A 22,018-nucleotide genomic window follows, 5' to 3' on the forward strand; every position below is an offset into this window, starting at 1 on the left:
GGAGATGGACAAGGAGAATTATGTGTCTACACACCCCTCTCGCTCGGATTGTAGCAGCGAACTAACTACATTATCTACACCTGCACCTTCCCAGCAGCGTCTTCCAGGACTCCAGCGGGACGGTGTCTGCCCAGATGCATTCTCCTTGGGCCCCACCCCGCGCTTGCGCTCACTTGTAGACGCTCCCGGGCCGGTAGTCTGCGCCTAGCTGGCCGGCAGTGTCGGGGCAGTTTGGAGCCCTGCAGTACTCAGGCAGTACTCAGGCTGCCCAGTCAGCGACAGCACCGCGACCCACTTCAGCCAGGACGGAACACCGCCCCGCCCGCGTGCCATCAGCCGGTCTCACGTCAGCCCACGGGGGAGGGAGTGGGATGTCTCAACCCGTGACTGAGAAGCGCATCGGTACAAGATGTTCCTCGTGCTCCCTCGACTACGTACGTCCCGATCACGCGAAGGGAGAGCGACTACATCCGCGCAAAGCCAGCCCCCTCGCCACTTGCATAGGCAAGAGTAGGGCAGTGGTGTTCCTGAGCCTGCGCCAAGTCCTATAGCTACACCCGGGAGATGTACTGCTACAGCTTGAAGAGTCGCCCTGGACCGTGGCAAAAGACAAGCTGCAGGCTTAGCCTCATAAAAGTTAGAAGCCCCACGTCTCTGCGAGCGAAAAAACGAGACAGCAGCGAGCCTCACGAGCATTGAAATAGACTGGCCGAGGCTCCACCCCCCAGCTCCGCCTCTTAGCTCCCATTGGTCAATGAGCCCGCCTGGCAGCCCCGCGATTGGCCAGACGGGCTGACGGCTGCGTCCAATGGGCGGCGGCGCCGGCTTTCCCGCGGCCATTCGCTATTCGAGTGGGTGCTGGCGACGGGCGGCTGTTAAGAGCGTAACGGACGCCGGTCTTTGACAGGATGATGGCGGCCCTAGCGGCCGGAGGCTACGCACGGAGCGATACCATAGAGAAGCTGCCCTCCGTTATGGCGGGAGTTCCGGCGCGGAGAAACCAGTCCTCCCCGCCTCCTGCCCCGCCGCTCTGCCTCCGGCGGCGGACGCGACTCGCGGCGGCTCCTGAGGACACAGTGCAGAACCGGGTGAGAGTGCGCTCGCCCTGCCCACCCCGCTCCGGGCTTCTCCGCCACCTCGGTCCCGCCCGAGGGCCTCGGCCCTCCCATCGCCCTCTACGCGTTGCTGCAGGCTGCCTTCCCTGCCCGTCCGGAAGGCCCGCCCCCTTAGCAAAGGCTCCTCCCACTTTCCTGCTGGCTTCAGCGTTGGTTGCCGCCCATCTTTCTGGCTCCATCCAGTGCTGTCACATTGCGTTGTTTTAGTTCCAACTTTTGGGAAATTACTTGTGTTTACGAATCTTCCCTAGTCTCACTTTCCTGTTCTGTAACCTAAGACACTTATCTATTCCATTCCAATGCTCTCTTGTTTTTCTCTCTTTTTTTATGGAGTAGGGCTGGGTGGGCCGTGCCCACCAGGTCTCTGTTATGTAGCTCTGGCTATCCACAGCAGCAACAAGAGTGCCAAACCCAGGTATGAGGAAGAGGGCGGCTGTGGCTCTTGACCTGCCTCCTCCATGGCGCCCCATATTTTGTTGACATCATTCGCCTGGGTCTTTAAGTCTCTACTTGCTTCCCTTACTTGCTTAACATTTCTGATCTACCTTTTTTCTCAGCTCCTGATTTTTTTCCTTTTCTTTCACTAGAAGGGATTCTTACTCTGTATTTACAGCTCACAATTATGGAGAATGAGAGTAATGATCTGTAAAATCTCAATAGTGCTCCCTGGGGAGGGGGGTGTAGAACAGTTACCAAAAAAAATTTTTTTTTAATTTTTTTTATTTTTCGAGACAGGGTTTCTCTGTGTAACAGTCCTAGCTGTCCTGGAACTCCCTTTGTAGACTAGGCTGGCCTCTGCCTCCCAAGTGCTGGGATTAAAGGCGTGTGCCACCTGCCCCTGGCCAGTTCCACAAATGTTGAGACACAGAAATGACTTTAGGTAGAAGGAATGCTATTAGCAAAACATTTTTAAAATGATTTTTATTTATTTTACATGCACTGGTGTTTTGCCTTCATGTATATGTCTGTGGTGAGGGTTCCAGACCCCTTGGAACTAGAGTTACAGTTGGGAGCTGCCGTGTGGGTGCTGGGAATTGAACCTGGGTCCTCTGCCAGAGCAGCCAATGCTCTTATCCTGGGAGCCATCTTTCCAGCCCCTGCCAGACATTTTTTACATTACACTTTTTTATTGGGGGAGATGGATTTTGTACCTTGGTGCAGGTGTAAATGTCTGAGGTCAACTTTTGAGATTAGACTCTCCTTGTGTGGGTTTTGGGGATCTGAACTCAAGTTGTCAGCTTTGGTCCCAAGAACATTTTTTACCTGCTGAGTCATTGACTGCTCTAGAGGTGGGACCTGCGAGAATGGAGCCAATAAATGAGTCAGACTAAAGTCTCGTGCAATAGCCAGCTTTATGCAGAACCTAAGACAGTTTGCACTCTGAGGGTTAAGAGGAGTCACCTGAGTAAAGTGTGCAGTCACAAGGACAGGCTGCACGTGGCAAAAACATGTTTCTCCACAGAGGCACGTGCTGAAGTCAACTCACTCCTGTCCGCTATACCTGGGAGGGGTGCAAAGCATCATCCAAGAACAATTCCGTGTTTTTGAAGAAACTGAGGTCGTAAGACTCTTGTCTTGGTTTCTTGGAATTTTCTCACAAACACTCAGAATTCCGCCTCACATGACTCTATTCTTGGTTCCTGTTCTGACAGTGAGCCACCTCTCTGACCCCAAGGCAATAGTTTTTTGTTTCTTTTTTTAAAGGTTTATTTATTCTTATTTTTGTGGGGGCGATTTCTACCTACTTTTATGTATGTGCACCCTGTGGGCGCTGGGTCATCTGGAGCTGGAGTTACAGATGGTTGTGGGTCCTTTGGGAGAGCAACAAGTACACTCCTAACTGCTAGCCAGCTTTCCACTCCACCAGCAACACTAAGAGTGGCTCTCCAGGCCGGCGGCGGAGGCGGTGGCACGCCTTACACACCTTTAATCCCAGCACTAGGCAGGGGGGTGGGGTGGGGGGGGCAGAACCAGGCAGATCTCTGTGAGTTCGAGGCCAGCCTGGGCTACAGAGTGAGTTCCAGAACAGGCTCCAAAGCTACACAGAGAAACCCTGTCTCAAAAAAAAGAAAAAGAAAAAGACAAACAAAAAGAGTGGTTCTCCAGTCATTGCCTGGGCACATAAATCTTTTTATAAAATGGAGACTATGGGATTGAAGGGAGGTGAAATTGTGACTGTGCCCTTCTTGGCACACACAGTGTCCAGATAAAGGATGTATTCATGGCAGCTGCTGGTGCTTTTTTCCCTCTCTGGTGAGTTTTTGATGCCTTAGAGAATGTGTCCCCTCCACCCAGACTGCTGGATTCTAGGCAAGTGGCTTTGCCCACAAGGTCTTTCTGTTACGTAGCTAGTTCTGTTTATCCTGGAACTTATTACGTAGACCAGGCTGGCCTTGAATGTACAGAGATCCGCCTGCCTCTATCCCTCAAGTGCTAGGATTCAAGGCATGAGCCACTACACCTGGCCCTTGCTTACCATAGTGACTGTACCTTCTTTTTTTTGTTTTGGTTTTTGGTTTTTCAAGAAAGGATTTTTCTGTATAGCTCTGGCTGTCCTGAAACTCACTCTGTAGACCAGGCTGACCTCAAACTCAGAGATCTACCTGCTTCTGCCTCCTGAGGACTGGGATTAAAGGTGTGCACCATTACCACCTGTCTGGCTGTACCTTCCTTCTATGTCCTCCCCCTCACTGAGGTCTAGCTGTACTGGCCTGCTTTCTGTTTTCCTGAAGTTGCAAGTTCTATTCTGCCTCTTGGACTTTGCATTTGATGTTTGTGTGCCTGGGTGTTTGGCTGTAGTCTCTCTCTCTTTGGCTCCTTCCCATTCTTCAAGTCTCAACCTGAATATTCCTGTCCAGAGCGGTGTTCTGGAATCCCAGTCTAGAGACACCCACTTTAACTCTCCCTCGGGGCCCTTACATCTCCTGAACGTGCCTTGTGTGTTCTTAAGCTGCATGGAGGAGAGTGACAAAGCGCATACAGAAAGGAGCACAGTAAGGGGGTCTGGCCCAGCCTCCTTGAGGGGTACCTGTGAAATTCTGTGGGCACACATATCTTAAGCCTCAGAACACCTGGTAGGCACATTTCAGGTACTCTACTAAATACTCTTGTTATTGTGTTTGGGGTGATGTGATTTATTTTTTTCTCATTTGACAGCACATCCCAGAGATCAGCTGGCTTACAAAAGCTGTACTCTAAAATGTCCAGTTACACTAAAGCCCTATAAAACTAGTGAGCGTGTGAGACCCTTGAGTGCCGTTGCTGGACTGACTGCCAGAACCCTGGCAGTGGCTCCTCTTCCTGGGTGGCTGCTCTGGGGCTCTGTTTGCTCCGATGACAGTAGTGAGTGTATCATAAGGTTGTCGTGTGTGTTGAGGAGCTCTCCTTAGAGGTGTGAGGACAGTGCCTGATTGTGAGGAGAACTCAGGAAATGTTAGCCCATACACCCCGAGTTTGTTTTTCAATTCTGAGGCCCGTGGCTGGGCTTGAGAGTGGGTTACTCTACTGTCATTAGAAACTTTAATTAAACTAGTGTGTTTAGAATATGAAAGTACCGCCAGGCGGTGGCGGCGCACGCCTTTAATCCCAGCACCCGGGAGGCAGAGCCAGGTGGATCTCTGTGAGTTCGAGGCCAGCCTGGGCTACCAAGTGAGTTCTAGGAAAGGTGCAAAGCTACGCAGAGAAACCCTGTCTCGAAAAACCAAAAAAAAAAAAAAAAAAAATGAAAGTACCGCGCAGTTCTCTTAGTCTGTAGTTTCTTTTTATTGTTTTAGCGACCATGATGGAATTCTGGCACATGTAATTTTTGAGATTAAAAAAATTCGTTTTCCTGGGCATGGTAGCATGTTTCTTTAAATCTTAGCACTCAGGAGGCAGAGGCAGGTGGATCTCTGAGCTTCAGGCCAGCCTGGTCTTCAGACTTATTTCCTGGTCAGCCAGGGCTACACAAATAGACCCTGTCTCAAAAAAATAACATAATTGTTTTTTCAGTCTGGGCTCAAACCCAGTGCCTTATATTTGCTAGGCAAGCGTTCTGTTATTGGGCTCAATCTTCAACCTGTTGAAATGGTGTTTTTAGTGTGACTTGTTTCTCTACTTGTGGAAAGCTCTAGACTGAATTTGATGAGGGGACACTGTCTGCTTTTGCTCAGTGCTCTGTCCACCCTGTGTGGCCTGAAGTGCTGGCATCGGAACCAGAGCACCTTGGTTGGCACTCCCCCAGTGACACTCGCCCGCTGCAGGAGCTTGTGGCGGCTTGTCTGTAAACAAGGGTGCTTGTGATTGTCAGGCCTTAAGTCTTTCATCCATGATCACCCTTGACACTTACCAGAGGTCACTTTGTCTCTGGGCAGTCTCCCTCCCCACAGGCCCGGTTCCTTCCCTGCTAGTCTTCTTTCTCTTGCAGCAGGCAAGGGAATGCTGGTTGCTGGTAGCCAGCATGACTTCAGACGCCCAGGAGTGTGTGTGGAGCGCCCCTTAGACTCCTGACTGAGGCAGCTGTGCCCTGCGGGGCCCACTAGAACTTTTCTGACAGCCCTTTTATTTGCAGGTGACACTTGAGAAGGTGCTTGGCATCACAGCCCAGAACAGCAGTGGGCTAACCTGTGACCCTGGCACGGGCCATGTAGCCTACCTGGCAGGGTAAGCACATGGGTTGGCTTCAGCAGTTGGTCGCTGGTTAGGAATTTGGAATTGAAATCATTGCATCTTTCTGGGCCTTGACTTCCCATCTGTAGAATATAGATGATGCTTCTCCCTCTGAGAGCTGTGGCAAGGTCTCCATCCTCTCCACAAGCCCATCAGTGTCTAGAACAGTAGTACCTGGCAAGTCAGTGCTTGGAAAACCTTTTAATCATGACTACAAACGTGAAGGTGGTAGCAATTATAGGAAACTCCAGTGGATGAAACCCAAATTCATGTCCAGCTCTTCTACATATGCCCTACTTAGAACCTCTGCTTCTACCTAGTAACACTCTACTCCACTGTGGTAGCTGAGAGAACTGAAGGAGATTGGATTTTGTCCAGAAATACTGATCTAGCTTGGCCCTGCTTAGGCAGTGAAAGAGCTTTCTCTCCCACCCCCCGAGCAAGATAGGGCTGAGCAGACTCATAGTAACAAGCAGTATCTATTAATGAGACCTTGGGAAACAGTCCAGGATGGAGGACATGCTGGATTCCTAAATCTATCTGGGGTACATTCGCATCCGCACTCCATTTCTGACCTTCTGGGTGACTGTGCAAAGGACTTGCCCTCTTTGGGCTTCATTCTTCTATGTCAGATCTGAAGAACCCTTGGCCTAGCCAGGCAACTGTGAAGATCTGGGGCTATTATAGCCGTAAAGTCTGTGTAAGCCTAGGGCCTGCCAGAATAGTCCCACAAGGGAAGTGCTTGTTTCTGTTTAAGACTGTATTAGTAATGACAGGTGCCCAAGACTTCTCAGCCTTACCATCTGGAGGAAGGGGGAACCTGAAAGAGGATCTTCTGCCTAGAGGGAGCCTTATAAAAGCTGGAGAAGTAATCGGGGTAGAGTGCTTGCCTGGCATATTTAAGTCCCTGGGTTCCATCCCAGCACCACCAAAAACAAAAGCTCCTTGGCACAGGAGCCCGAGGCAGGAGGAGTTGAAAGCCAGCCTAGGCTGCATAATGAGACAAGGAAACAGAAAGAAAAGGAGCCATGTTAACACACGGGCTTTCCCTTGGCGAGGGAATCATCCCTGGACCCAGTGCCTCTCCCAGCCCCCCAGCTGAGACATGTTTTCCTCTTTTCCCCAGATGTGTGGTGGTGATCTTGAACCCCAAAGAGAACAAGCAGCAGCATATCTTTAACACTACCAGGTAGGCTGGGCCTGGGCCTGGGGTTGGGGACCAGGGTGCTGTCCCAAATCCTTCCCCACAGAGCCTGGAGATACTCATGGGTGGTGACTCATTTACTCCGCAGTGTTCACAGGACCTGCTTTGTACTAGGTCCTATTTCCAGGTATTGGCAACCTAGCAATGAGCAGAGACAAGAATCTACCCTCTAGAGCTGGAATAAAGAAGGAACTAACGTTATACAATCTGGACGTGGCCTTGCTTCTAAACGGCACGCCAGCTAGTCTGGCCTTCAGTCCCTGTTCGGTCTAGTTCAGAGTAAACGAGACAGGAGCTGGAGAGACAGCCCCGTCTGTGAAATGCTTGCTATGCATGCATGCATGCATGAGGACCCAAATCCAGTCCCCAGGACCCACAGGAACAGTTAGGTGTGGCACTTGGGAGGTAGAGGCAGGCAGAGCTCTGAGTTTGAGGCCAACCTGGTCTACAGAACAAGTTCCAGAACAGCCAGGGCTACCCAGAGAAACCCTGTCTCAAAACTCCACCCCCACCCCCCAAAAAAGTTAGGTGTGGTGACATGGGCTTATATTTCCAGTGTTGGGAAGGTAGAGATGGGGATCCCTGTGGGCTCACTGGGCAGCTAGTCTGTTCTAACTGGTGAGCCCTGCGTCCCATCAAGAAATCCTGTCTCAAGGAAATAAGGTAGAGAGCTCCCGAGGAGTCACACCCCTGAAAGTCGACCTCTGGCCTCCACGTGCATATGTGCGCACATGGAGTATCAGAAGCATTTCAGGTGTCAGGGTTTCCAGGCATTCAGTAAGCTGTATCTGTGCCATGTCTACCGACGTCCTCCCATGAGCACCACTTCGCTAGTTAGGCCAAGTCTGTACTGGGTCCTGCGTCCGAGTTTCAGGGTCATGTTCAGGTGGGGAGGAAGAAAGCGGACTCTCCATCCTGGCCCTGCAGGGTTTGGTGCTGAGGGAGGAAGAGCCCTTTGCTCTTGTTCTGTTTCCCTGAGTGCCATGCTGAGCACACAAGCTACGCTGGCTGTGTAGGAGCTGCTGGCCTCGTTCCTCCAAGCCTTTCTCCAGCCTTGGGGACCAGGAGTGGGCAAAATGCTGAGAACAGTCACCCGTGGTGGAACCAGTGATGACTCTTTCCTTGTCCCTAGGAAGTCCCTGAGTGCCCTGGCCTTCTCCCCAGATGGGAAGTACATAGTGACAGGAGAGGTAAGCCTTGCCTGAGCAGGGGAAGGTCTTGGAGCTGTCTCTTCTGCTTCCACAGGCCTGGGAATCCCTTATTGGCTCCTGGTTTCAGAAAAGGCCTGTGGCAAATACGGGAGGTGGCTTTGGGGAACAAGTTGTAGCAATGTCACCTTCAGCTTAAAAAGCCCCTCTATCCCTGCCTGGCACACCGTTCAGCAGTAATAATACCTTACCCTCCCACCCTACCCCCAGAACGGGCACAGGCCAGCTGTACGCATCTGGGATGTGGAAGAAAAAACTCAGGTGGCAGAGATGCTGGGCCACAAGTACGGTGTGGCCTGTGTGGCCTTCTCACCCAATATGAAGCACATCGTGTCCATGGGCTACCAACATGACATGGTCCTCAATGTCTGGGACTGGAAGGTGAGAACCCAGTGGTCCCGTGGGCACATGGGCAGGCAGGGAGTCGCCAGCACCCTTAGTCTGCACCCGCTCTTTCAGAAAGACATTGTGGTGGCCTCCAACAAGGTGTCCTGTAGAGTCATCGCCCTCTCCTTCTCTGAGGACAGCAGCTATTTTGTCACCGTTGGGAATCGGCATGTGAGGTTTTGGTTCTTAGAAGTCTCCACGGAAGCAAAGGTAAGTTTTTGTCCCCATCCAGTCAGGTCTTGGAGAGTCAATCACAGCAGCAGCATAGGCTCCTGTGTCTACCTAGGACGTGGAAGTAGTGGTCTCACAGGTCATCAGGCTTCTCAGGGTACAGATGCTGACTAGTAAGCCCTGCTGGACTGTGCCCCAGGCCAGAGCTCACCATTGGACCACTGCCTCTTGGCCTCTCTGCCTAAGTGTGGGTTCTGCTCTTCTCCTCCACATGGAGGACTTCTTAAAAGTCCTCCTGTCAGCCAGGCAGTGCACGCCCTTAATCCCAGCACTCGGAAGGCAGAGGCAGGTGGATCTCTGTGAGTTCGAGGCCAGCCTGGTCTACAAAGTGAGTTTCAGTACCTGGGCTACACAGAGAAACCGTCTTGAAACACCAAACAAACAAACAAGGCCTCCTGTCGAGCTGTGTCAGTAAGGGCCCACTGAGCACTGCTGAGCACTGGGCAAGGCGGTGGGTAGTCTCTAACATGTCCTTCTGTGCTTCCAGGTGACTGGCACAGTGCCCCTGGTAGGGCGCTCAGGCATCCTGGGTGAGCTGCACAACAACATCTTCTGTGGTGTGGCCTGCGGCCGGGGCCGGATGGCGGGCAATACCTTCTGTGTGTCCTACTCTGGCCTCCTCTGCCAGTTCAATGAGAAGAGGATGCTGGACAAGTGGATCAACCTGAAGGTACCCACCTCTCTGCCAGCAGTCAGCTGGGGACTACTCTGTCCTTAGTGTATTCAGGGGTGCTCCACTGTGCACTGCACCTGCTGGTTCTTTCGGGAGGGACTGAGGTGTTCGTGTTTTCTCATAGACAGGGTCTCCCCTTCCTTGTGAAGTTGAGTCTGTCCTCAGACTCATGGTCCTCTTGCCTCCGCCTCCTGAGGGCTGGCATAGCAGGTGTGCACCCCCATGCCTGGCATCAAGTTAGTGACTGACTACACAGGTTCCATGTGAGCCAGGAGGTGCTGACGCACACCTTTAATCCCAGCACTTGGGAGGCAGGGGCAGATGGATCTCTGCTGATTCAGGCCAGCCTGGTCTACAGAGTGAGTTCCAGAACAGCCAGGGCTATATGGAGAAACCTTGTCTTGAAAAACAAACAAACAAAAAAATTAAATGGAAATACCTCCCTCAAAGTTGACAAGGAAGTCACATGAGATAATATGCAGGAGACTTTTTTTTTTTTAAATATCTTGAGCCTACTGTTTTTCCTGTCAAAAAAAGAAAAGACTCTGCGCCAGGTGGTGGTGGCGGCGGCGGCAGCAGCGCCGGCGCACGCCTTTAATCCCAGCACTCGGGAGGCAGAGCCAGGCAGATCTCTGTGAGTTTGAGGCCAGCCTGGGCTACAGAGCGAGATCCAGGACAGGCACCAAAACTACACAGAGAAACCCTGTCTCAAAACACCAAAAAAAAAAAAAAAAAAAAAGACTCTGCAAAATAAAATTTTAGACTAAAGGTCAATGTTTTAATAAGTTGCAGAGTTTTTTTTTTTTTTTTTTTTGGTTTTTCGAGACAGGGTTTCTCTGTGTAGCTTTGCGCCTTTCCTGGAGCTCACTTGGTAGCCCAGGCTGGCCTCGAACTCACAGAGATCCGCCTGGCTCTGCCTCCCGAGTGCTGGGATTAAAGGCGTGCGCCACCACCGCCCGGCGAGTTTTGTTTTTTTTTGTCCTAGTGCCTGAGTTTGAGTCCACAAGATCACCTTGCTCCAACCGTAGTCACCCATTGGCAATGGGTGGGAAAGAGGGGCTTTTGGCTCCTTTTCCCAGCTGGCCTCTGTGACTGTCCCCAGAACTTGCCTTCAGGACTTAGAGCATGTGGAAGAGTTCCACATTTTTGTCTGTTTTCTAGGAACTTGAGTGTCGCTTAAAAAAAGGTTATTTTATTTTCACTTGTGTGTATATGTGTTTGTGTAAGTGAGTGCAGGTGCCCATAGAAGCCAGAAGAGGGCGTCGTGTTCCCTGGAGCTCAAGTTACAGACAGATAAGAACTGACCAGTGTTGGTTCTGGGACCTGAACTCTCCTCTTATGTCACCACTCTAGAGGCCATGGGAGCTGGGAGAATGGAGCTGATGAATGAGGTGGACTAAAGCCTCATGCAATAGCCAGCTTTGTTCAGAGCATCAGACAGTTTATACTCTGAGGGTTAAGCAAGGTCACCTGAGCAAAGTGTACAATCACAAGGGCAAACCTCAGGTGGCAGAAACATGTTTTTTCAGAGCCATAGAAACTAGTAACAATAGTTTTTTTTCCAGAAGCATATAAGCTAGTAACAGTAGCCAACTGTAATGAATAACGGAAGTCAACTCACTCCTGTCTGCTACACCTGGGAGGGGCCCCGCAAAGGCATCATCCAAGAACAGTGTTTTTGTTTGTTTGGTTCTGGATTTTGGTTTTTGGAGACAGGGTTTCTCTGTGTAGCCCTGGCTGTCCTGGAACTTGCTCTGTAGACAAGCCTGGCATAGAGATCCACCTGCCTCTGCATCTCGAGTGCTAGGATTAAAGGTGGGTGCCACCACCTCTTGGCTTAAATCCATGTTTTTGAAGAAACAGATCACAAGACTCTTGTCTTGGTTTCTTGGAGTTTTCTCTCAAGTGCTCAGAAGTCTCCACACACAGCTCCATTCTTGGACTGTGTTCCGACAGTCCTCTAAAAGAGCCCTCTTAGCCACTGAGCCATCTCTCTAGCCCCTCAACGTCATTTAAAACAAAATATGTGTTTATTTTTAATTGTTACAATGTTACAATGGTGAGTGTGAGCGTAGGATGTCTGTGTGTGTGTCTGTGTCTGCACACAGAAGTACAGGTGCTCCTGGAGGCCAGAAGATGGCGTAGGATTCAGTGGCCCTGGAATTGCAGGGGTGGAGAGTGGCCTCATGGAGAACCGGCAGCTCCCAGTCCTCTTTAGAGCAGGAAGCACTTGTAACTGATGCGCCATCTCTTCAATCTTTCTAGAACTTAAGCAACTTTAAAGGGAGTTAAAAGCTCTTTTGTTTGTTTTTATTTAGACAAGGTCTCATTATGTAGAGCAGGCTGGCCTCAAACTTGTGATCCTTTGACTTCAGTGTTTGTAGTCACACACCACCACTGCTGGTGCAAGGAAACACTTCTGCTTTGTAAAGTGTGGTGTTGCACTTGGTCCTCGAACTTGGAAGGCTGAGGCCAGAGGATTGCCAAAACTTCCAGTTTAGCCCCAGAGTGAGACCCCGGTCTCAGAGAGAGAGAGACCAAATGACTCATAAATTAAATTAAGCCCTATAGAAAACTGGAGTCTGTCTAGAGTTCTGGTCTAAACTTCAGCCCAGTTACTGTCAGTGACCTGCCCAAGTCACTGCTGGAAATGTACTCTTCGGATTTATGTGTTTTTATTTTATGTGTATGAGCGTTCTGCCTGCACGTGTGCATGTGTACCACTTGTGAGCCTGCTGCCTGTGGAGGTGAGGCGAGGGCATTGGATCCCCTGGAACTGGAGTTATGGATAGTTGTGAGGTACCACGTGGGTGTGAGTTGACCTTGGGTCCTCTTCAAGAACAAGTGCTCTTAACTGCTGAGCCATCTCTGACAAATTTTTTACATACAGTTAAGTTCCTCTGTGAATAGCAGTGACAGTTCTGCCCCAAGTCCTGCCTCTTGTCTGCATGTTGACACATCTTCAGTGGTGACTGTTGCTATATTCTGATTCAAAATACTATAAAACACCAAACCCACTTGAGTATGTCCCCTCAGGTCTCCTTGTCTTCCTGCCTGTGTGTCAGTGAGGAACTGATCTTCTGTGGATGCACAGATGGGATAGTCCGCATCTTCCAGGCCCATAGCCTGCAGTACCTCGCCAACCTGCCCAAGCCGCACTACCTGGGAGTAGATGTGGCACAGGGCCTGGACTCCAGGTACTGTCCTGCATGGGGGAGGAAGGGTGTTTGGAGTCTATTCACTGGCGTCCATCCACCTGAGTGTCCACACTGTAAATACCAATGATCACTCTTAGCTCTGAGCAGTAATGGCAGTGGATAAGGTGTAAAAGTCCTGTTCCAGAGGTATTTACAAAGCATCTACTCAGTGGCAGCCCAAGGCAGAAAGTAGGAATTCGAGCCAGCAAAATCTCTGTGGCATCCAGGTGTCGTGACACACGCCTTTAATCCCAGCCCTGGGGAGGCAGAGGCAGGAGGATCTCTGAGTTTGAAGCCAGCCTGGTCTACAAAGTGAGTTCCAAAACAGCCAGGGCCCCACAGAAAAACCCTGTCTCAAAAAAAAAAAAAAAAAAAAAAAAAAAAAAAAAAAAAAAAAGGGAGAAGAAGAATAAAAGCAAACAAACAAAAAGGAAAAAAGGAAATCACTGCCAAGAAAATTTCTGTGCCAAGAAACCTCGGCACAGGGAGGGAGCTCCATGCAAAGTACCCGGATGAGAGAGTGCTGAAAGGAAGCAGTGACTTAGAAGCATGCTGGGCAGGGCTGTGCCCACTGAGTGTCTGGTATGAGAGGCCAGCAGTGTTGACAGCAAGTTAAATGCCATAAAAGGACAGCGCACCGGATGTTGCATGTTGCAGGACTAGCAAAGGGCTGTGAGACTGGGGGGCTGGAACGCTGATGGAGACCAGCTGGATGAGCCTGTCTCTCTTCTGAGGTTTGAGGCGTGGCCACAGGGGGTTGCAATGATAAGTCCTTGAATGCAGAATCATTTGACTGCCATGTCCAAAGTGGAGGGAAAGGCCAAGCTGTTCCCTTTGTCATAAGTCTCACTTGGGGAAAGTGGCATTTGTAGATTGTTGGCCCCTAGGCCAGCAGCTTCTCCAAGAGAAAGCTGGAGGGGGTGACACACTCGGTGTGTAAGGAAAGAGAAAGTTGAGCAAGCCACAGATGATGGCATATTGCCTAGCTCCCCCAGCTGCTGTAACGTGCTGTGTGGTCTCAGGTCGTCAGTGTGCCCCTCTGGGTCTGCTTCCTCACCTGTGAAACAAAACTGCTTCTCCTGGAAGTGATGAGAATTGAATAGCACACAGCAAGCACTAAGTGGGCGGTAGCCTGTAGGAGACCCAAGGTCCAGGGACTGCCCTACCTCAGCCCTACCCTGCAGTTGGGGTCAGTTATTAATGAGGCCAGACAGAAGAGAGGAGACCTGAGGAAGATGCTCATTTTCCCTCTGGACAGAAGTGGACAGGATCTCGGGGTGAATAGAGTGGAAATAGAAATGATAACCAGGCAGTAACTCAGCTGGCCATTGTGCCACACACTGCAGCACATCTTTGTAAGTTCAAGGCCATCCTGGTCTACACAGCAAGTTTTAAGCCAGCTATGTAGTAAGATCTTATCTCAAAACAAAAATAAAGCAAGGAACTGGTGAGATGACTCAGTGATTAAGAGCACTGACTGCGGACTGGAGAGATTGCTCAGAAGTTAAGAACACTGGCTGTTCTTCCAGAGGTCCTGAGTTCGATTCCCAGCACCCACATGGTGGCTCACAACCATCTGTAATGAGATCTGTCGCCCTCTTCTGGCCTGCAGGGACACATGCAAACAGAATACGTAATAAATAAATATTTAAGAAGAAGAAGAAGAAGAAGAGAAGAAGAAGAAGAAGAAGAAGAAGAAGAAGAAGAAGAAGAAGAAGAAGAAGAAGAAGAAGAAGAAGAAGAAGAAGAAGAAGAAGAAGAAAGAAGAAAAAGAGAGCACTGGCTGCTCTTCCAGAGGACCTAGGTTCTAGTCCCAGCACCCACATGAAGGCTTATAATAGTCTAACTCCCAGAGGATCTGGTACCCTCTTCTGGCCTTTATGGGTCCTAAGCATACACATCATGCAGACATGCATTAAGACAAAGCACCCCTGCACATAAAATAAACAACAACAAACCCCCAGGATTTAAAAAAGAGCAACTTGGAATGCCCTCAGAGGACTCTTCCTTTTTAGACTGGATTTTGTTAACCTGTGTCTGTAGAGACTTGAGACACCATTGATGGCTTCTACTTCCTGGCTGTAGTAGTAGCCAACTTTGCCTTGAATTTATCGCGTGTCCCCACACACACACACACAGGGCTTCTCTGCATCTGCATCCCTGGCTATTCTTAAACCAGGCTAGCCTCGACCTTAGAGATCCAATTGCATCCTCCTCCCAGTGCTAAGATTAAAGATGTTCACCGCCATACTTGGCTTTGTATTTATTTTCAGTGTTCTCATTGGTGTGTAAATTCCAGATGGAAGGTGCTGGTGATTATCTCACCACGGATGACCATCAAGTGTGTGGTCCTTGCACCACCCACAGGGCAAGCCAGTTTTAACCAAACTACAGTGGGTATTACACTGTCTCATGATCTCCATGAAGCTGCATGCTTTTGTAGCTTCTCAGTCTTATTTTCATTTCTAATGTAGCAATAAATAATACATATAGTCATTATCATGAAAAAAAATGTGCTCTCGTGGCCAGACCCAGACACTTTCAGTTTGCAACTTATGTTAGAAGCAAAGCAAAGGAAAAGAGAGGACAAGGCATGGGAGTGGACTAGAAAGGTGGCCAGCCACGGAGACGCAGGAATGGCTCGCTGGCATTGGTGGTGACTAACCCCTATGGCTTTGGTAGCTTCCTCTTCCACAGAAAAGCAGAAGCAGTCTACCCAGATACAGTAGCACTGACCTTTGACCCCATCCACGAGTGGCTCTCCTGTGTCTATAAGGACCACAGCATCTATATCTGGGATGTCAAGGACATCAATGAAGTCAGCAAAATGTGGTCAGAGCTCTTCCATAGCTCCTTCGTCTGGAATGTGGAGGTGAGACCCTCTTTCGCTCCTCTCTGTCCAACTGTGTCTCCACTGGGGCTCAGCTCATTATTCCCTAGAGCATAGGGAACCCATGTAACCGTTGTGTCAAAAGACACAAATTGAGCTGGGTTTGGTACACACCTGTAATCCCAGTAGAGGGGTTGAGATGTAGAGGCAGGCAGATTAGGAGTTCAGGGTCATCCTTGGCTATACAAAATATTCAAGGCCAACCTGGGGTACATGAGAACCTGTCTCAGAGAAAGAAAAGAAAAACTTGGACAGGATTGATGACCCAAGTGTGCTTTAATCCCAGTGTTCTGAAGGCTGAGGCTGCCAGATCTCTGTGAGTTCAAGGCCAGCCCAGTGTACGTAGCAAGTTCCAGACCAGCCAGGCTGTATGGAAAGTGAGACCCTGTGATAAAGAGAACAAAAGGAAGGAAAATATGTTCAAAAACTCAGTTCAGAGACTGAACAGAGCTAGCTCAGTGCTTACGAGCACTTGCTGCTCTTGAAGAGAACCTGGGTGTGAGTGGTGGCTCATAGCGGCTGTAACTCCACTTCTAGACGGTCACGTCCTCTCCTGACCTGTGGGCATCATGTGCACATGCTGTACGTACATACAGGCAAGGCTTAAAGAATAAGAAAAAGATGACTATTATTAGCAGATACTGGGATTCGATGCTCAGATCCATTTCTTATTTTTTTTAATTTATTAATTTTTATTTTATGTACATTGGTGTTTTGCCTGCAGGTATGTCTGTATGAGGGCATCAGATCCCCTGGAACAGGAATTATAGACAGTTGTGAGCTGCCATGTGGGTGCTGGGAATTGAACCTGGGTCCTCTGGAAGAACAGTCTTACTTACTTTAGCCTCTTCAGCCCCTCCATTTCATTTTTTTTTTTTTTTTTTTGGTTTTTTGAGACAGGGTTTCTCTGTGTAGCTTTGTGCCTTTCCTGGAACTTACTTGGTAGCCCAGGCTGGCCTTGAACTCACAGAGATCCGCCTGGCTCTGCCTCCCGAGTGCTGGGATTAAAGGCATGCGCCACCACCGCCCGGCCTCCATTTCATTTTTTAAGACTTATTATGTATACAGTGTTCTGCTTACATGTGTGCCTGCAGGCCAGAAGAGGGAACCAGATCTCATTATAGATGTTGTGAGCCACCATGTGGTTGCTGGGAATTGAACTCAGGACCTCTGGAAGAGCAGCCAGTGCTCTTAACTTCTGAGCCATCTCTCCAGCCCCCAGATCCATTTCTTATTGAGGGGTTCACTATGGGATATTCTCATGCTATTGGTTCTCTTTATTAGTTGGCCCACTCACATAAAGAGACTCTTCTTTTTGTGTAACATTTGGTCACTTGATAGACAGACACTTCATGCAGTGATGGCTGGATAATGCTTGATTCTTTCCCTTTACTTCCCATTCCCAAGACAACCAATTGGTTCTCTACCTGCTGAGCATACCTGGTTGTTTCAGTTCATAGCATTATACAACTCATATGTTTTAATATATGCGATATGCTTTTGTCCATCACCTTTAACATGGTTAGAGTTCAACTTGTTCATTCTGGGTCAATGGGAGCTTCTTTACACTGGCTTCTGGGGTTGGAAGGCCCCTGGTAGTCTTTGGTAGCACCTTGCTGGTAGGTACCAAGATACTTCCACTTCATCTTGTACATTTCTTGTCCCAGGCCTGGACCCAGCCAGTTTTTGAAAACCTGTTCATTTTTCAGTGGGAACTGGCATGAGTATTTTTGTTGTTGTTGTTTAGATTTTGCTTTCATTTTTGCTACTGAGGACTGAACCCAGGGCTTTATCTATACTGTGTAAGTACCCTACCATCGAGTATATCCCCATCCTGCCAGGTATTAAATCATTAAGGGCACTAAGGTGACTCCTGGTTTTCAAAGGCACAGGAAGTTACAGAATGAGAATGTCCTGTTATTCATTTGTTTTTTCACATCATATATACCAGAGTTGAAGAGTGGCAGTTATTCAGTTCTGAAAATGGTCACATGTTTTGTTTTCTTTCTATTTTTGTTTCTATCTGGGAAACAACTTTTAGACAGGGTCCCACTGTATGGCCCTAGCTGGCCTTGAACTCAGAGAGGCATCTGCTTCTGCCTCCCAAGTGCTAGCTTACACCATTGCTCCTGGCATTGTTGTTTGTTTGTTTTTTATTTTTGTTTCTGTTTTGAGGCAAGATCTTGTTAAGTAGTCCTCAAAATGTTTTTTCTTTCTTTTTCCTTGTCTACCCCCCCACCCTCCCCCACCCCACCCCCACCCCCTCCTCCAAGACAGGGTTTTCCTGTGCATCCCTGGCTGTCCTGGAATTCACTCTGTAAACCAGGCTGGCCTTGAACTCAGAGATCCACCTGCCTCTGCCTCCCGAGTGCTGGAATTAGAGGCATGTGTCATCACTGCCTGGCTGGTTTTTCTTTCTTTCTATTTGAGACAAGGTCCCATGTAGTCCAGGCTAGTTTTGAACTCAGTATGTAGGTAAGTCTGAAATGAACTTCTGATCCTCCTGTCTCAACTCCCAACTGCTGGGATTACAGGCATGGTCCACCACCATCTCAAGCTTTGGCTGAGATTTTTGCCCACATGCAACAGTACATGGTCATCATCCATCATTCCAGCACTGCCTTGTTCTCTGGGACTGCAGGTGTATCCTGAGTTTGAAGATCAGAGAGCCTGCCTGCCATCCGGGTCTTTTCTGACTTGTTCCTCAGACAACACCATCCGCTTCTGGAATATGGGTAGCAGCTCTGATACTCAGTGGCAGAAAAACATCTTCAGTGACGTGAGTTGCTTCATTGTAGTCTGGTTTCTAGGAGCAGGGAAGTCTTCCCTGTGGAACAAGATGTGAGGTTTCCCCAGGGGCAGGAACCAGGAACCGAGATGGGGCACTCTTGTCCCTTCTTGTGTCGCTCTCTTTATTTCTCCCTCCCTTTCTGTGGTGGTGGCATGGTCAGTCTTCTCTCCACCTGACTTCTGCTGTGTGTGTGGGGTGTGTGTGTGTGTGTGTGTGTGTGTGTGTGTGTATGTGTGTGTGTGTGTGTGTGGTGTGTGTGTATGTGGGGGGAGGGTGTGTTTGTGGTGTGTGTGTGTGTGTGTGTGTGTGTGTGTGCGTGTGCGCCTGCATGTGTGCATGTGTGCGTGTGACCAGGTGGTCCAGCACCTTCACTGAAAATGACCTTGCCTCCAAGTCTTGCGTCACAACTCAAGGAGAGTACAACGGGCAGAGCCAGGCAGAGACTTGCCTCATCTAAGTAGCTGTCACCCGGGAAACCTCAGCTGGTGTGCTAGCAGGAGCCCAGGGGAGGCCTGGTGGAGGCTGGGGAGAAACAGTTTGCTGAAGACATTTTGGTCAGTACTGCTAGGTCAGCAAGGGAGCTTTCCTGGGTAGCTGGGAACCGAATCACTCTATGTATTGTACTTTATGTTAAAACACCCTTCTGCTATTGTGGCCCCTCCAAGTCTCGTGAGAGGCAGGCAGTGATTGGATAACTTGAAGTCATATGCAAACACCAGTGCAGGAAGCACCATGAAAGAAAAGGACAGGACGCTACTAACGTGTAACTAGCCCATGCCATCGCAAGAGCCTTCTGGAAGAAGCACTTCCGCCACAGTACAGAGGGACCGGGGTAAAGAGAGGAGGGGACAGACTCCACCCCTGGGGAATAACTGTGCAAAGGCCCCGAGGTGACACCAAACTCGGTGACTGGGAAACCCTTCAAAGGTCAGTGTGGCGGCAGTAATGCAGCCTTCAGTGCAGGAGATGCACGGAACTGCTCCTTTGTTACTTTCCCTCCCCGGCCAATAGCACTGTCTTCTTCAGGAGAGGAAATGCAAAACGGGCCAGGTGTGGCGTCACCCACCTGTAATTAGAGGTAGGAGGGTCAGGAGTTTGAGGCCAGCCTGGGCTACATGAGACCCTGTCTTAAAAACAGAGTAACAGCAGGCAAAGAACGCCTACAACTCTTGTGAGAGTGTGGCTTTCTGATGCATAAAAGGGTTTGTATTTTAGAGGGGCGCAGGCTGGAGAGACGGCTCAGCGGTTAAGAGCACTGGCTGCCCTTCTAGAGGCCCCGGGTTCAATTCCCAGCACCCACATGGCGGCTCCCAACTGCCTGTAACTCCAGTTTCAGGGGATCCGACTCTCCCACACAGACATACATGCAGGCAAAACACAAATGTGCACGAAATAAAAATAAATAAATGTTTAAAAAGTGGGGGCATTATAGGCTATAGAAATGGCTCAACAGTTAAAAGCACTTGTTGCTCTTGAAGAGAACCTGGGTCCTTTCCCAGCACTCTGTGAGAGTTAACAGTTAACTCCAGTTCTAGAAGAACTCCTCGAGCACAGCACATGCATGGGACATGTACATACATGCAGACAGAACACTCATACACATGTTTAAAATAGAAGTCTGGAGGTAGTTTATCCAGCTCCAGGAAGCTCTCAGAGACTCGGAGGCCTCCCGTCTTTTCATTCTGTCATGTGAGAAGATAGCTGTCATCCTCAGGAGCCACTGGGTCAGCCCCATGCAGCCAGATCCCGGGGAAAGGCAGCCGATGCGTCCTCACTAGCTCTCCTTCTCAGTGCCCAGAACCTCATCCAGTTTCAAGGATGACGGGAATGCAGTGGCTGCTGAGTGGAGAAGTTCCCGCTCCCGGCTTGAGTTGTTCCTCAGCCCTGCCATGGGACGCACTGAACTCAGAGGTGCTGTAAGCTCTGTGCAAGCTGACCTTAGCCTCTCTTCCCACAGACCCTGCTGAAGGTGGTATATGTGGAGAATGACATTCAACACCTGCAGGACATGTCTCACTTCCCGGACCGGGGCAGTGAGAATGGGACACCCATGGATGTGAAAGCTGGGGTTCGAGTCATGCAGGTCAGTCCTGATGGCCAACACTTGGCTTCAGGAGACCGCAGTGGAAATCTGAGGCAAGTGGCCCTGGTGGTGGCTAGTGTTCACCTCCTGGCCCCAGCTGGGGGTCTCAGGGCACTGGGGAGGAATCCTGGTCTTGGCACCTCAGCTGCTGGTTGCGAACAGGGACCATGAGTAGTAATCCAGTTACCAGCAGCACCCCAGGTCTTCAACTGGGAGGGGCTCCTGAAGGCCTGAGGTCATAGTGGCTGTCAGGACCTCAGCAGCTGCGGGGAATGGCCTCCTCCCTGGACGGGAGATTCAAGAAACACTCTCACTGAGGTTGAAGTGTCAGTGGGAGGAGCCAACTGCAGGGGGTGGGTGCACTGAGAGGGCGGGCCCAGGTGGTTTGAGGGTGTGTGTGTGTGTGTGTGTGTGTGTCCGTGTGTGTCCGTGTGTGTCCGTGTGTGTCCCTCGGTCCTCAGAATAGAATAAGAGCAGGTCATGTCCCCTGGAGAAGAAGTTATAGGTAGTTGTGAGCCACCCACCATAGGTGTTTGGACCAAACTCAGGTCTTCTGGAAGAGCAGCCAATGCTAACTGCTGAGTCATCTCTCCAGCCCCTGGTGTGGTTTTTTTGAGACAGTCTTATATGGCAATTCTCCTGTTCCCACCCCCTGAGTTCTGGACTACAGGTGTGTTCCACCATGTCCAGATTTGTCTTCATTTTTATTTTATTATTTACTTATTTATTTGTCTCTGTGGGGGGGCATGTAGTGTGTGTGGGGTTTGTGTGTGTGTGTGTGTGTGTGTGTGTGTGTGTGTGTGTGTGTGTGTGCGCGTGTGCGTGCATGCCTGTATGGAGGCTAGAGGTCAAGACTGGATGTCTGCCTCTGTCACGTGATTGTACTTATTTTTGAGACAGTCTCTCTCTGACCCAGAAGCTCACCAGTTTGGCTAGACTGTCGTCCAGCAAGCCCCGGGGACCCTTGTCACAGCCCTAAGCCCTGGAGTTAGAGGCACACTCTACGCCGAACTCGGATCCTCTCGCGTACTCAGCCAGCGCTTTACCCGCTGAGCTATCCTCAGCCCTGTTTCATTTTTGAGACAGGGCTCATACTGGAGGCATCCCAGAGTGGCCTAGAGCTTACTGTGTGGCCCTGTCTAGTCTTGAACTTGTGTCAGTCCTCCTGCCTCGGCCTCTAGCATGCCGGGATTGTAGGATAGGCGTGAGCAGCCATTGTGCTTAGCTAGTGGGCGCCAGCAGGGCATGAGCTCTGTCCAAGAGAACTGGTGTAAGATGGTAAGTGGCAGCTATGGCCGTCTGAGTCTTGAGAGAGACAGAGCAAGTGGGAAGAAACTGCAAAGCATGTGCCCATAAAGGGCAGCTAGCTACCACGGGGTACCTAGTGAACAGCTTCTGTTTGTTTGTTTATTGCGTGCATGTGTGCTTGCGTGTGTGCGTGTGCAAGTGCACACATGCATATTACAGTGCAAGTGTGGAAGTCAGAACCTTTGAGGGTCAGCTCTTTCCAGTGTGGTTCCTGGAGCTTCAGATCACTAGTCTTGGCAGCAAGCACTCTTACCCACTATCTTTTTAGTCCTAGTTTTTCGTTT

General features: G+C 49.9%; 1 protein-coding gene across 8 annotated transcripts in view; it reads left to right on the forward strand.

Annotated features, from left to right (window-relative positions):
- Positions 1–439: 439 nt before the first annotated feature.
- Positions 440–22,018, forward strand: part of Wdr62 (WD repeat domain 62) — a 42,562-nt gene continuing 20,983 nt past the window's right edge. For 4 of the 8 annotated variants that reach the window (XM_076543462.1, XM_076543350.1, XM_016000611.3 and 1 more), the window contains exons 1-11: positions 449–1,088; positions 5,665–5,756; positions 6,889–6,951; positions 8,099–8,156; positions 8,385–8,555; positions 8,634–8,771; positions 9,280–9,462; positions 12,502–12,662; positions 15,345–15,534; positions 18,194–18,331; positions 20,301–20,479. In XM_076543462.1, coding sequence (XP_076399577.1) covers positions 909–1,088; positions 5,665–5,756; positions 6,889–6,951; positions 8,099–8,156; positions 8,385–8,555; positions 8,634–8,771; positions 9,280–9,462; positions 12,502–12,662; positions 15,345–15,534; positions 18,194–18,331; positions 20,301–20,479 — 1,553 coding nt within the window. In that variant the 5' untranslated portion in view covers positions 449–908. Of the gene's footprint in view, positions 1,089–5,664; positions 5,757–6,888; positions 6,952–8,098; positions 8,157–8,384; positions 8,556–8,633; positions 8,772–9,279; positions 9,463–12,501; positions 12,663–15,344; positions 15,535–18,193; positions 18,332–20,300; positions 20,480–22,018 lie in introns of all 8 variants that reach the window. The other 4 variants (XM_076543277.1, XM_076543396.1, XM_042267984.2 and 1 more) reach the window with 3 other exon arrangements.

This window comes from Peromyscus maniculatus, chromosome 1, assembly GCF_049852395.1.
Source record: "Peromyscus maniculatus bairdii isolate BWxNUB_F1_BW_parent chromosome 1, HU_Pman_BW_mat_3.1, whole genome shotgun sequence".
Classification (NCBI taxonomy): Eukaryota; Metazoa; Chordata; class Mammalia; order Rodentia; family Cricetidae; genus Peromyscus; species Peromyscus maniculatus.